Source organism: Tachyglossus aculeatus, chromosome 24, assembly GCF_015852505.1.
Source record: "Tachyglossus aculeatus isolate mTacAcu1 chromosome 24, mTacAcu1.pri, whole genome shotgun sequence".
NCBI lineage: Eukaryota > Metazoa > Chordata > Mammalia > Monotremata > Tachyglossidae > Tachyglossus > Tachyglossus aculeatus.
This window is the reverse complement of record NC_052089.1, coordinates 29,190,502-29,202,707: the sequence shown is the minus strand read 5'-3', so window position 1 is coordinate 29,202,707 and position 12,206 is coordinate 29,190,502. Positions and strand designations below refer to the sequence as shown.

Genomic DNA, 12,206 nt, shown 5'->3' with positions numbered 1-12,206 from the left:
ACACCCTCCGCTCCTCTGCTGCTAACCTCGTCACCGTACCTCGTTTTCGCCCGTCCCGCTGTCGACCCCCGGCCCACGTCCTCCCCCGGGCCCGGAATGCCCTCCCTCCACATATCCGCCAAGCTCGCTCTCTTCCTCCCTACAAGGCCCTACTGAGAACTCACCTCCTGCAAGAGGCCTTCCCAGACTGAGCCCCCCTTTTCCTCTCCTCCTCCCCATCCCCCTCACCCTATCTCCTTCCGCTCCCCACAGCACCTGTATATATGTTTGCACAGAATTATTACTCTATTTATTTTACTTGTACATATTTACTATTCTATTTATTTTGTTAAAGCATTTAGCTTTAATTCTATTTATTCTGATGACTTGACACGTGTCCACATGCTTTGTTTTGTTGTCTGTTTCCCCCTTCTAGACTGTGGGCCCACTGTCGGGTAGGGACGATCTCTATATGTCGCCAGCTTGTACTTCCCAAGAGCTTAGTACAGTGCTCTGCACACAGTAAGCACTCAATAAATACCACTGAATGAATGAATGAACTTGGCTTTAATTCTATTTGTTCTGACGACTGACACCTGTCCACATGTTCTGTTTTGTTGTCTGTCTCCCCCTTCTAGACCATGAGCCCGTTGTTGGGTAGGGACCGTCTCTATATGTTGCCAACTTGTACTTCCCAAGCGCTTAGTGCAGTGCTCTGCAGACAGTAAGCGCTCAATAAATACGACTGACTGACTGAATGAATTATAAGCCCAGGACACACTACTAAGCCGTGGACTAACCCTACCACAGAGTCACACCTTCAGATTGAGAAGGGGGTGGTCCAAACCCAGGTTTCTGCCCTATACGGTGATACAGGTCCAGGGGATCACTGAACCCTAGAAACGGTTTAACCCCAACATTTCTGTTTCGAATTAACTTACCTGCTGCCCTTGAGTTGACTGGAACAGCTGGGCCACGGCTGCAAAGGCATCAGAACTAGGTAACTGTGGCACGTTAGGTACCGAATTTGTAGTGACCGGAGGAGGCTCTGAAGAAACTTTGATCGGTGGTGGCGGTGACCCTACGGGGAAACCAAGTTAGAGATCACCGCTTTCAAAAGAAGGTCCACGGCCCCGACAGGGATACGTGAGGGCTGCCTTGACCAGCCTGCTCCACTCAGGCGCCCCTTACCCTCCCCGCCCCCCGCAGCCCCACGTCAACCTACCGTCTCCTCCAAAGGAGCCCATCTTATCCTCTCCATTCACAGTTTCCTTAACTCCAGGGGCAATGACGGCCCCGCCGTACAAGAGCCACAGATTAGGGCTTTTCCCGCAGCGCCAGACTCTGCACCCCAACCTGGCCCCGGGGAGCTCCGGCCCCCGGCCCCCAGTCCTCTCCCCATCCATCGTGTGCCTCTGCTGGGGTAGGGGCGAAGGAAGCCGAGGAAGAAAGTGACGGATGGAGAGCTTTGGCCCCGGGGAAAATGTCTCAGAGACCAACGGCTGAAACAGCGTGGCTCAGTGGAAAGTGGAGTCAGAGGTCATGGGTTCAAATTCCGGCTCTGCCAACTGTCAGCTGTGTGACTTTGGGCAAGTCACTTCACTTCTCTGGGCCTCAGTTACCTCATCTGGAAAATGGGGATTAAAACTGTGAGCCCCCCGTGGGACACCTGATCACCTTGTAACCTCCCCAGCCAGCTTAGAACAGTTCTTTGCACACAGTAAGCGCTTAATACCGTTACTATTATTAATATTATTATTAATAAAGGCATGGACTCTGGCATGTTTCCCCACACCCCTGCCGCCTGCTAATGCCTCATCTAGTCCTTCTGTGCTCATGGCCCCAAGGAGGGGCAAGGCGGGGAAAATTGGTGCCAATCTGGCCATTCCACTGGGTCCCATTTCCTCTGTGCTCCAAGCTGGTTACACTTGGCCGGAACATCTGTCAGACAAAGGTAGGCGGGTATCCCGGCGTCCTCTCTCGCCGCTGTGGGAACCTCATACCTTGCTCGACGATGGGAGGTGGCAGGAGGCGGCCAGTCGAACAAGGCGGCTCCGCACCATTCCCAACGACCGGGGATGTGTCCGTTTATTGTTACAGTGTATTCTCCCAAGCGCTTAATACCGTGCACCGCGGACAGTAAGCGCTCAAATAAGACTGACTGACAATGAATGCACGAGTGACTGCTGCGGGGTCACGGTCATACCCTCAGCCCGGGAATGGCTCATCCAGGTGGGAAGAAAACTAGAAACCCACAGGCGGGAGAAGCTGACGGCTCCCAGCTCTACAACGTTGCTCGGTCAAAGGCGCAAGCTTTGACTGACGACACTTCCCTGGTCTCCCTGCTTCTGCAAAGAAATCATTAAGCCTCTGGCTCACAACCCCATTTCAGCCACTAGCTCGTGCTTCTGATAGAAATCTCCAGGCTTGGCCATTTCAGGCTCATTTGTTCTGGCTCGGAAAGAGTATTTCACGAACGGTGCTGCCCTTTGCTCAAACCCGCCAGCTAAATGTACAGATTAAGACCGGAGAACTACCTTCATTGTTGGTGGCGTTTTCAGCCACTGGAGCCGCACTGCTAGCTCCCGCTGCCATGTCCAGAAGTGGCTGAATAATCTCAATTTTAAACACTCCATTCTTCTGCCAAAGGTTCAAGACGCGAACTATTTTACTCTGTCGAAATAAGGGAGAAATTACATTCCTGGACAATACTCATCGAAAAGAATAACGTTTCAATGCATTCCAAATTTAAAACGCCGAAATCTAACAAACCCATCGAATGTTAACTGAGCTGCTAGATCAATGTTTCACTTCATGATATATAGTAGTGTTCTACTTTATGCTCCCAAGCACTTAGGACAGTGCTCTGCACACAGTGACAGTAAATACCATTGATAGTATTTAAGCGTGCATTTGGGAGAAAAGCAGCGCGCTCTAGTAAAAATCTTTGACCAGCCAAGCACTCCCACCAGCACCCGCCCCCACCGCCATCCCCCACACACATGAAAATATCAACATCTACCAGAAAAGCGAATGGAGAGCTCCAGCCCTGGGGTGGACGGGAGCCACAATCCCCTTCAACACTCTCAGTCGAAAACATGGGGCCTCTCCCTGTCCTTCCACAGCTCTTGCAGCGAGGTCTAGTGGACAGGGCAGAGGGCCTCGGGGTCGAAACATCTGGGTTCTAATCCCGGCTCCCTAACCTACTTGCTGTGTGAACGGGGTCAAGTCACTTAATTTCCCTGTGACTCGGTTCCCCCCATCTGTAAAATGGGCAGAAGATCCCTGCTCTTCCTGCGTCTTGCGCTGTGAGCTCTCCTAAGGGACAGAGACCGTGTCCGACTGGAGGATCTTGCTCCTACCCCAGTGCTGGGCACAGGGCAAATGTTTCCTAAATACCATCGGTAGACGCTGTCCCCCCGTACTACTAAGGGCCGGTGAGGAAGATGACCTCAGTAACCCACTGCCATTCTGAAATGAAGGGAGCGATCTGGCTGATCGCCAAGAAGGGGGCCTGGATCCAATTTTGTGATGCCCGGGGATCTGGCCGTTGGGCTTCAGAGAAGACAACCGGAGTTCAAACCGACTCGGGAAAAAAGAGTCGACAGATGAGTGCCGCAGGGGATGAGAAGGTGGGGCGAAGAAAGTCATCAAGGGGAAGATCGTTCGGCCGTTCGGGTTTTCTTTGGTCCAACTGAGGTTTTAGGCTTCAGGTGGTAAGAGCCGCAGGGCTAGCCCGGACCGAGGGAGCCACAGATGGAAGTGTAGGTCCCGGATTCAACAGGGGCAAAGGTAAGAATAGAGAGAGAGAAAGAGAACCGGCCTGAGAGGCCCTCGTTTCTAATCCCAACTCTACCAATCGCTTGCTGTGGGACCTCGGTCAAGTCACACCTTCTCTGGGACTCAATTTCCTCAACTATAAAATGTTCTTCCTCTGACAAACTCTGAGCCCCCATGCGGGACTGAGTCCAACCTAATTAGCTTGATGTGTACCCCAGCGCTTAGAACGATGCTTGACACATAGTAGGAAGATTTCCCCAAACGTTCTGAGGGGAAAAGAGGATTCCCTGGGCCTGATCCTGGAGGGATGGAGAAAAATGAAAGCTAAAACCAGCTCCCAGGCTCTGTGGCACAGAGAAGTGAAGTGACTGCCCGAGGTCAGACCGCACACAAGCGGCAGAGCCGGAATTAGAACTCAGATCCTTCCGACTCCCAGACTCATGCTCTATCCATTAGAACCGTGTTAACTTCTCTTTAGGTGGGCTTACTATTTGGCTTCCACTCTCTTCACGACTCTGTCTCTAGTCCCGTCTCCAGGCTTATCCTCTTAGATTGTGAGGATCAGGGACTGCGCCTAATTGCCACACCTGTAAACTTAACCAGCACAGAGCACGGTGCTCTGCGCTCAGTAAACACCACATAATGATTCTTACTACTACTAGTACTGTCAGATGAAGTCAAGGAGAAAGAAATGGACAAGAAGGTCGGTTACTGATCCAGGGAGACATCCGCTGGAAGCTGTGCGGGTCCAGTTTGGACAATGCCAGCCAACTAGTTAACACAATTATTCGAGAGGACGGAAACACTACAAGACTTTGCTTTTCTTGCTGCTCCTTCCTAACCCAATAGTGAAAAGATTTTTTTTTCTCGTTTCCCAGAGAAATAAACTTCCTCTTGAGCCCCCAACCTAAACAGATTTAAGGCATGAAATAGTAGGTAGAAACAGAGACGTTGAGGAGCATTCACTCAACCAGAAGGTCCTCCGTTTTTGCCCTCCTGTAAGACATCCACTTCCCAATTCATGTCACTGACAAATTTCTGTAAAATACTGAAAATGGAGAACATACCTTATCTTCAGAAGGGCAGAGATATAAATACTGGAATGTGGCAGTTATGTTTTTAGAGAATCTTGGCCCAAACACATCCTTATCCGTTCCAAACTGGTGACGGGACTGACGCACAATGGAGTCAATTACATACAATCCTGGAACCTTGTATTCTGGTTTACACTAAAATAACAAGGGAGTTACAGCGTGAGAAAACACACAAGACCAGAAGCTTATTTTCTCTGATCAAGTCAGTAGTATTCACTGAGCCCTTACTATGTGCACAAAACACCACAATAGATCTTGTAGGTGAGAGTCTACCACGGACCTGACAGTCTAGAAGGGAAGGCAGACAGTGAACTAAATTACAGACGGGGATAATGGCAGAGTAAAAGGATCTGTCCCTAAGTGTCGAGGGGGCCACGTTACGCTTGGCGGGGAGCACAACGGCTTTGGGTCAGTCAGTGAGCCTCTGACAAGGACAGAGTCAATTTGTCGCCATGTGCTCATTTTCGGTTAGAAACACAAGTCTTCCCCAGTGCTCCAACAACAGGAATACAGAGGGGTACATGAGTCCCATAAGAATGACAGCTCGTGACATCCCAATCCGTAACTTCTCCCGTAAGCGAAAAATAAATGAAAGCCTCCACATACTTTTTTTTTTGGGTGGTGATGGGGGACAACCCTTTCTGACTCCCCTCTGAGGGCCAAGCACTGTAACCTGGGACTTGTTAATCAAAATAAAATGATCGGGGCGGTCACGCGGCCCAATTTGTAAAATACAAAGCTAAAAAAACTCCAATATGTGCTTTTTTTTCCAAAACTCGTGAACTTCAAAAATGTGTGCGTGGATGGTGATATATACACACAAATGTAGTTTCATTTGGATTATATCCCATACCATTGAATTATAAAGCAAATAATACTGACTAGAAAAGGTGCAGTTACCTTTTTGATGAACTTTTCCACAATCTGGACTACGTGCTTGTAAAGCTGAAAAGATATAGCACTCATCACTGAACTCATCAGTTTAATGAATAAACAAAAACCATTCTATTGTATAAGCAATATGTATACCCCAGCACTCAGAACAGTGCTTTGCACACAGTAAGTGCTTAACAAATACCATTATTATTGTTATTATATAATTTTAATTGCTACTTAAATGCATCATATATAACTGACAAAACCACTTGCGGCAGGTTAAAAACTCTAGCTTGTCAGACAAAAAAAGCCCACCACACCTACTAAGTAAAATACCGAAAACTAAACTATAATACTTTTCAAAAGTCGCACAACAGAGTGGAAATAGATAGTATGGGCTTGGAAGTCAGGGGGCCTCGGGGCTATTGCCTGGTTCTGCCACTTGCCTGCTGGGTGCCCTTGGGCAAGTCACTTGATTTCTCCAGCCTGATCATCTTGCACTTAACCCAGCGCGTGACATGTAGTAATTGCTACAGTAACTATCGCTACTTGACTCTTACCTTAATCGCTTTAATGGCAGCTTTTGTAATCAGAATCATCTTTGCTCGAGAAATGGGGGGCTTCATATCCATGAGAGAAAACAGCTAATAAAAAAAAAGAACGAAAATAAAACAGACACAGAGTTAGTGCGATGACATCTCTGTTGCTTTGGATGGGCACGACGCAACACAGTCTCAACACCGACAACATCCGGGAGGACTTGAACCTGTAGCCCAGAGCAGTGGGTCCACTGCCAAAGACAGAGGGGAGAGGGTGAGCCACCAAAAGCGGCTGCCAGGCCCAAGTGGAGAGACCTCCTAAGGAGCGATGACCATCCTGAAAACTGCCACAACGATGGAAAACCCTCCTTCCCTGATGGTTTCTCTGCATGGATGTGTCCTAACTTGTCTGAGCAGGAACCAGAATGCAACTAGAGAGTGAAAAGCTGCTACCACCTGTTGAACTACTGGCCACATGTGGGAGTCCAAAAGCCTAGGAACAATCCAATGTTTAAGTCCACTTGTTCCCAACCCACAATTCCTGATGGGGCACGCTCTTCCGAAGATTTACACTTCCATGCCCTCCACAGAGACCACGGCAGTAATCATGACAGGAGCCTCACACTAGCTACTGACGGCTCCAAAATGGACAATTTTTCTTTCTTTCCTTTTTTTTTCTTTTTTTTCTTTCTTTCTTTTTTATTTTTTTTTTACAAAAGCCATCTCTAAAAACCAAAAGCACATTTTATGGTCTGCCGGAGGATTTCACCCTGTACGAAGACACGCTACCTAGAAGAATTGGAGAAGCAGCCTGGCAGCCTAGTGGGAAGGGCCCGGGCCTGAGAGGCGGGGGACCTGGGTCCTAATTCTGGCTCTGCCATTTGCCTGCTGGGTGACCTTGGCTAAGTCATTTACCTTCTCTAGGCCTGTTTCCTCACCTGCAGTAAAATGGGGATTAAGCCCCTCTGTTCCCCACTTCTCAGATTAGAGCCCAGGTGGGGCGGGGGTCTGTAACCAACCTCATTATCTAGTTTCTACCCCAGCACTTGGAACATGGTAAATGCTTAGCAAGTACCCTAATTATTATTATTATTATTACAAATTTTGTTCACCATCATCAGAAACCTGGAGAAAGAGGGCCCCTGACCCTCCGTTATCAATTGGAAGCCTGATTGGGGTAGAAAACCAAAAGGGACAGTCTAGTCTCAGAGCAACCTTTTTTTCCAAAGTGGCATATGGCCGCTAAAGAAACTAAAGGCTGACATCAGTGACCGGCAAACCTCCATGGGGCCATTCGGGCCTCTCTGTTGCTGTACTAAGCGCTTAGTACAGTGCTCTGCACACAGTAAGCGCTCAATAAATACGATTGACTGAGAACAGTAACTCCCGACTCTGAGAAATTTAAGGCAAGGCAGATTTAGGGGGGGTGAGTGCTTTCAAGTCAGAGGACATGGTTGGATATGGACAGGCAGGTACCTGGGGAGATAGGCACGAAGATATATATCCCCCGTAAAAGGAAGCTGGATGCGCTACATCCCATTCTGTTCAGGATCTTGATTAATACTAGGGACTAGTGGATTACAATTTTTCAGATTGATCAATGTGACCTCCACTAAGGCTTGTAAAAAATGAGAGTCTGGGGGACTGATCTTCAGTCGTTCAGCTTAAACCACGTCTTCTGAAGCGTTTTTGTGATCCCTCGGGGCTCCTTTTTTGGTGTGTCCACTCACCCCATTCGCTCAACACGGACTCTTTTCCTACCCAAAAGCCATAATGAGCAGTTTCGGCAAGCGTGGAGATGAGGAGTTTTCGAAACCCCCGAGACGGCTAGAGGCGGCTACCACGAGGAAAGTTGGAGACGGACACTCCCACCCTTCCCCAGACCCGTGGGCGGGCGACCCGGATGGGTGACGGTGAGGGTGCCGGGTGCCCGGTGCCACGTTGGGAAGAGCCCGGATAAATTAAACGCACAACCCAAGATACCCAGGAAACCACACTGTCGCAGGCATCCGGCAGATCAAAGGACGTGACTAATGATTGTACCCGATAACCTTGTCTCTCCCCCAGGACTTGGAAGGGTGCTTGGCACATAGTAAGTGCTTCATTTTTACCCCTTGTAGACTGTGAGCCTGTTGTTGGGTAGGGATTGTCTCTATTTGTTGCCGAATTGTACTTTCCAAGCGCTTAGTACAGTGCCCTGCACGCAGTAAGCGCTCAATAATCACGATTGAATGAGTGAATGATTGAGAGCTCTCAATCAATCCATTGAGTGCAGAGCACTATTAATAAGCACCAGGGAGAGCACAATTAACGAAGCAAAATTCAAAGCACTAGGGAGAGCACAACCAATTAGGCATGATCCTTGCCCTTACGGAGTTTATAGTTGAGCAGGGAAGATGGGTGCTGAGTTATTTGCAGATAGGAAGACGGAAAAGAAGGACATGTACGTATGTATATATGTTTGTACGTATTTATTACTCTATTTTATTTGTACATATTTATTCTATTTATTTTATTTTGTTACTATGTTTTCTTCTCTGTTCCCTTCTAGACTGTGAGCCCACTGTTGGGTAAGGACAGTCTCTAGATGTTGCCAACTTGGACTTCCCAAGAGCTTAGTACAGTGCTCTGCACACAGTAAGCGCTCAATAAATACGACTGAATGAATGATTGTGCCTCTCTGTCCCGCTGAGGAAACCTCCAGGAACTGAGGGGCAAGTTTACTGCAGATGCACTGTCCAAACAGACTGGACCAAAAACCAAGTTCACCTCCAAATCTGGGCCATTTTTCTTTGTCTCTGGGAAGGGGATAATCTTGCACGGCACCAATGAAAAAGTGCGTGAACGTCACGGCACGTGACATTTTAAACTGTGAATGTGACAACAATGTGGCAAATAAGCAACTTATTTTGCTAAGGAGGGTGTAAACAAGTTCTTAAGTGCTACAAGTGCTGCTTGGAGAAGCAGCGTGGCTCAGTGGAAAGAGCCTGGGCTTTGGAGTCAGAGGTCATGGGTTCAAATCCCAGCTCCACCACTTGTCAACTGTGTGCCTTTGGGCAAGTCACTTCACTTCTCTGGGCCTCAGTTACCTCATCTGTAAAATGGGGATGAAGACTGTGACCCCCCCATGGGACAACCTGATCACCTTGTAACCTCCCTAGCGCTTAGAACAGTGCCTTGCACATAGTAAGCGCTTAATAAATGCTATTATTATTATTATTATTACAAATGGCTGAAAGGCCAAGGTTCAGGGTGCTGGGAAATCTCTTTGAGGAAGATTCCCAATTCTACATCTCCAACCCTCATCACTCTCCTTCTCTGCAGTCCCATATTTCCTTCCACTTTCAGGACACCTCTACTTGGAGGTCCCGCCAACCCTTCCAACTCAAAATGTCCAAAACAAAGCTCCTCATCTTCCCACTCGAGTCCTGTCCTCGCCCTGATTTTCCCCTCCCTGTAGACAGCACCACCACCCTCCCTATCTCACAAGTCCAAAACCTTGGCATTATCCCCAAATCATCTCTCATTCGACTCACATAACCACTAAATCCTGTTGGTTCAGCCTTCACAACACTGCTAAAATCCGCCATTTCCTCCCCCATCCAAACTGTTATCGCATTAATCCAAGCACTCATGCTACCCCACCTTGATTACTGCATCAGCCTCCTTGCTGACGTCCCTGCCTCCCGTCTCTCGCCACTCTAGTCCATAATTCACTCCGCTGGCCTCATCATTTCTCTACACAAACGTTCGATCCATGTCTCCCCACTGGTCCAGAACCTCCGGTGGTTGAGCATCCACCACTGCATCAAACTGAAACCCCTGACCGTTGGTTTAAAGCACTCAATCACCTCGCCCCCTCCTCTTACTGCAAACCAGCCTGCATTCTTTGCTCCTCTAATTCCACTCTACTTACTGGTCTCAGTCTCTTCTCACTCGATCTCTTCTATCTCGCCTTGACCACATCCTGCCTCTGGCCTGGAATGCCCTCCCCCTTCACATCCAACAGAGCACCTCTCTCCCCATTTTCAAAACCTAATTAAAAGTGCATCTCTTCCAAGAGGCCTTTCCCAATTAAGCCCTCATGTCCTCTTCTCCCACTCATTTGGATTTGCACTCTTTATTCACCCGCCCCGACCCCCACGCAACACTCATGGCCATATCTGTAATTTATTCATTTATATTCACGTCTCTCTCCCGCTCTAGACTACGGGGAAACTACTGTTGTGGGAAGGGAATGTGTCTTCCAATTGTGTGATATTGTACTCTCCCAGCCCCACAGCACTTATGTACATAGCTGTAAATTCTTTAAATGTCTTTCTCCCCCTCTCTAGACTGTAAGCTCGTTGTGGGCAGGGAATGTGTCCGTGTACTGTTGTTTGGTGCTCTCCCAAGCGCTCAGTGCAGCACTCTGTGCACAGTAAATGCTCAATAAATGACTGAATGAACTCGGTACAGTGTTCTGCACACGGTAAGCACTCACTAACGCGACTGGTTGATTGGGAAAAGGTTGTCAGAGAAGGTAGAATGTTAGAAGGGATTTGAAGGAGGGGAGGGAGAGCTGTGACCTAATGGGGTATGAGGGGGGTTTAAGCCAGGTGAACAGTAAAAACGAAACGATGGAGACAGGACAGTCAAAAATGAGGTACACCTAACAGGTTGGCTTGAGGGGTGCAAACACAGCAAATGGGACAGACGGTGGAATCTGAGAAAGGTTGGGGGGGGGGGGGGTTGTTTGCTTTGTTGAGGTTTTTTGCTTGTTTTGGGGGGGTGGTTGTTGGGCTTTTTTTTGACGTAGGGTAACAAGAACAGTCAGCAGAGGGTTTTGTTGAAAGGAGAGATGAGGGCCGAGCAATTTTTCAGTAAGACAATCTGTGCAGCAGTGTGTGGCATAGTTAATAGCAGAGGGGTCGGGGTGGTGGAGGGAGGCTGGAAAAAGAGGCTAACACAAAAGTCTAGCTAAGGCAAGACCAGAGCCAGTACGGGGGAAGTGGCGGTTTGGGCAGAGGGGAAGCAGCTGATCCAGGACACGTTGTGAAGGGAGAACCGGCAAGATGTGGTGGCAGAACGAACATGAGAGTTGAGGACGACACCCATTTGTGAGCTTCCAGGGTGGCAAGAGTGGTGGGGTCGAATGACACAGGCCTTATCCAATAGGTTTTCCTGCTTGGCCTGGCATCATCGGGCAATGCACCACCCGGGAACCACTATTTGGGGCCAGCTTTTGGCAGGCCAATCACCAAGGGAAATCCATCCACCTCTGGGGCGTGAGGATTACCCAGCACAAGCCGACGCAGTCGCTCGGCTTTCTCCGGGCCTCCGTTGGCCACCTTGGCCAGGGCTCCGCAGATGTTCATCGCCGTTTATCGCCCTTCTTGCATGCGGAGGAGCAGTAAAGAGCAGAGAAGAAAAGGAAGGCAGTGGGGTGGCTTGAACCCAATCAAATAATCGCAGGCCCAAAATCAAGCAGCCACCAGAGAGTTCTGACAAGCGCAGTTGCATGTGCTCTTTTCGGCAGGTAAGCTGCACACCTGAGAGGAGAGCCAAGAAGGGAGAGGCTGGAGACGGGGAGATTCGGGAGAAAGTTAATGTGGGAGATGGCAAGCGCTGGAAGCAGGGTGGTGGGCGGACCTGGGAAATATGTGGAGGAAAACAGGCAGGATTCAGAGACAGACTTGGCGTGGGAAGCATTGTTCCCTGCACTGCTCCTGGATTGTGACGTGCAGCAGGGAGAACTTCAGCAGTGCCCCTCAGCGGTGTAAAACACCCGAGGGGTTCCGGACCTCACGGTGATCGCTGCTCAGTACTCGGCCCAGGGCTCGGGCTACGATCTCGCCCACGGTAGAGAGCTGAGGGGTGTCAGTGTCGTCTCCAGGCCGTCTCATCGCGTCTCTCGCGGTGGCGCCTTGGCGGTGCCAACTCGGGCCAGGGAGGCCGA

General features: G+C 49.2%; 1 protein-coding gene across 1 annotated transcript in view; it reads right to left on the bottom strand.

Annotated features, from left to right (window-relative positions):
* Positions 1-12,206, bottom strand: part of SCAF4 (SR-related CTD associated factor 4) — a 48,891-nt gene that overhangs the window by 24,531 nt on the left and 12,154 nt on the right. Inside the window, exons 2-6 of the mRNA XM_038766218.1 lie at positions 6,290-6,373; positions 5,754-5,798; positions 4,827-4,988; positions 2,517-2,652; positions 921-1,060 (exon numbers count right to left, since the gene is read on the bottom strand). Of these exons, the coding sequence (XP_038622146.1) occupies positions 921-1,060; positions 2,517-2,652; positions 4,827-4,988; positions 5,754-5,798; positions 6,290-6,373 (567 nt within the window). The remainder of the gene's footprint in view (positions 1-920; positions 1,061-2,516; positions 2,653-4,826; positions 4,989-5,753; positions 5,799-6,289; positions 6,374-12,206) is intronic.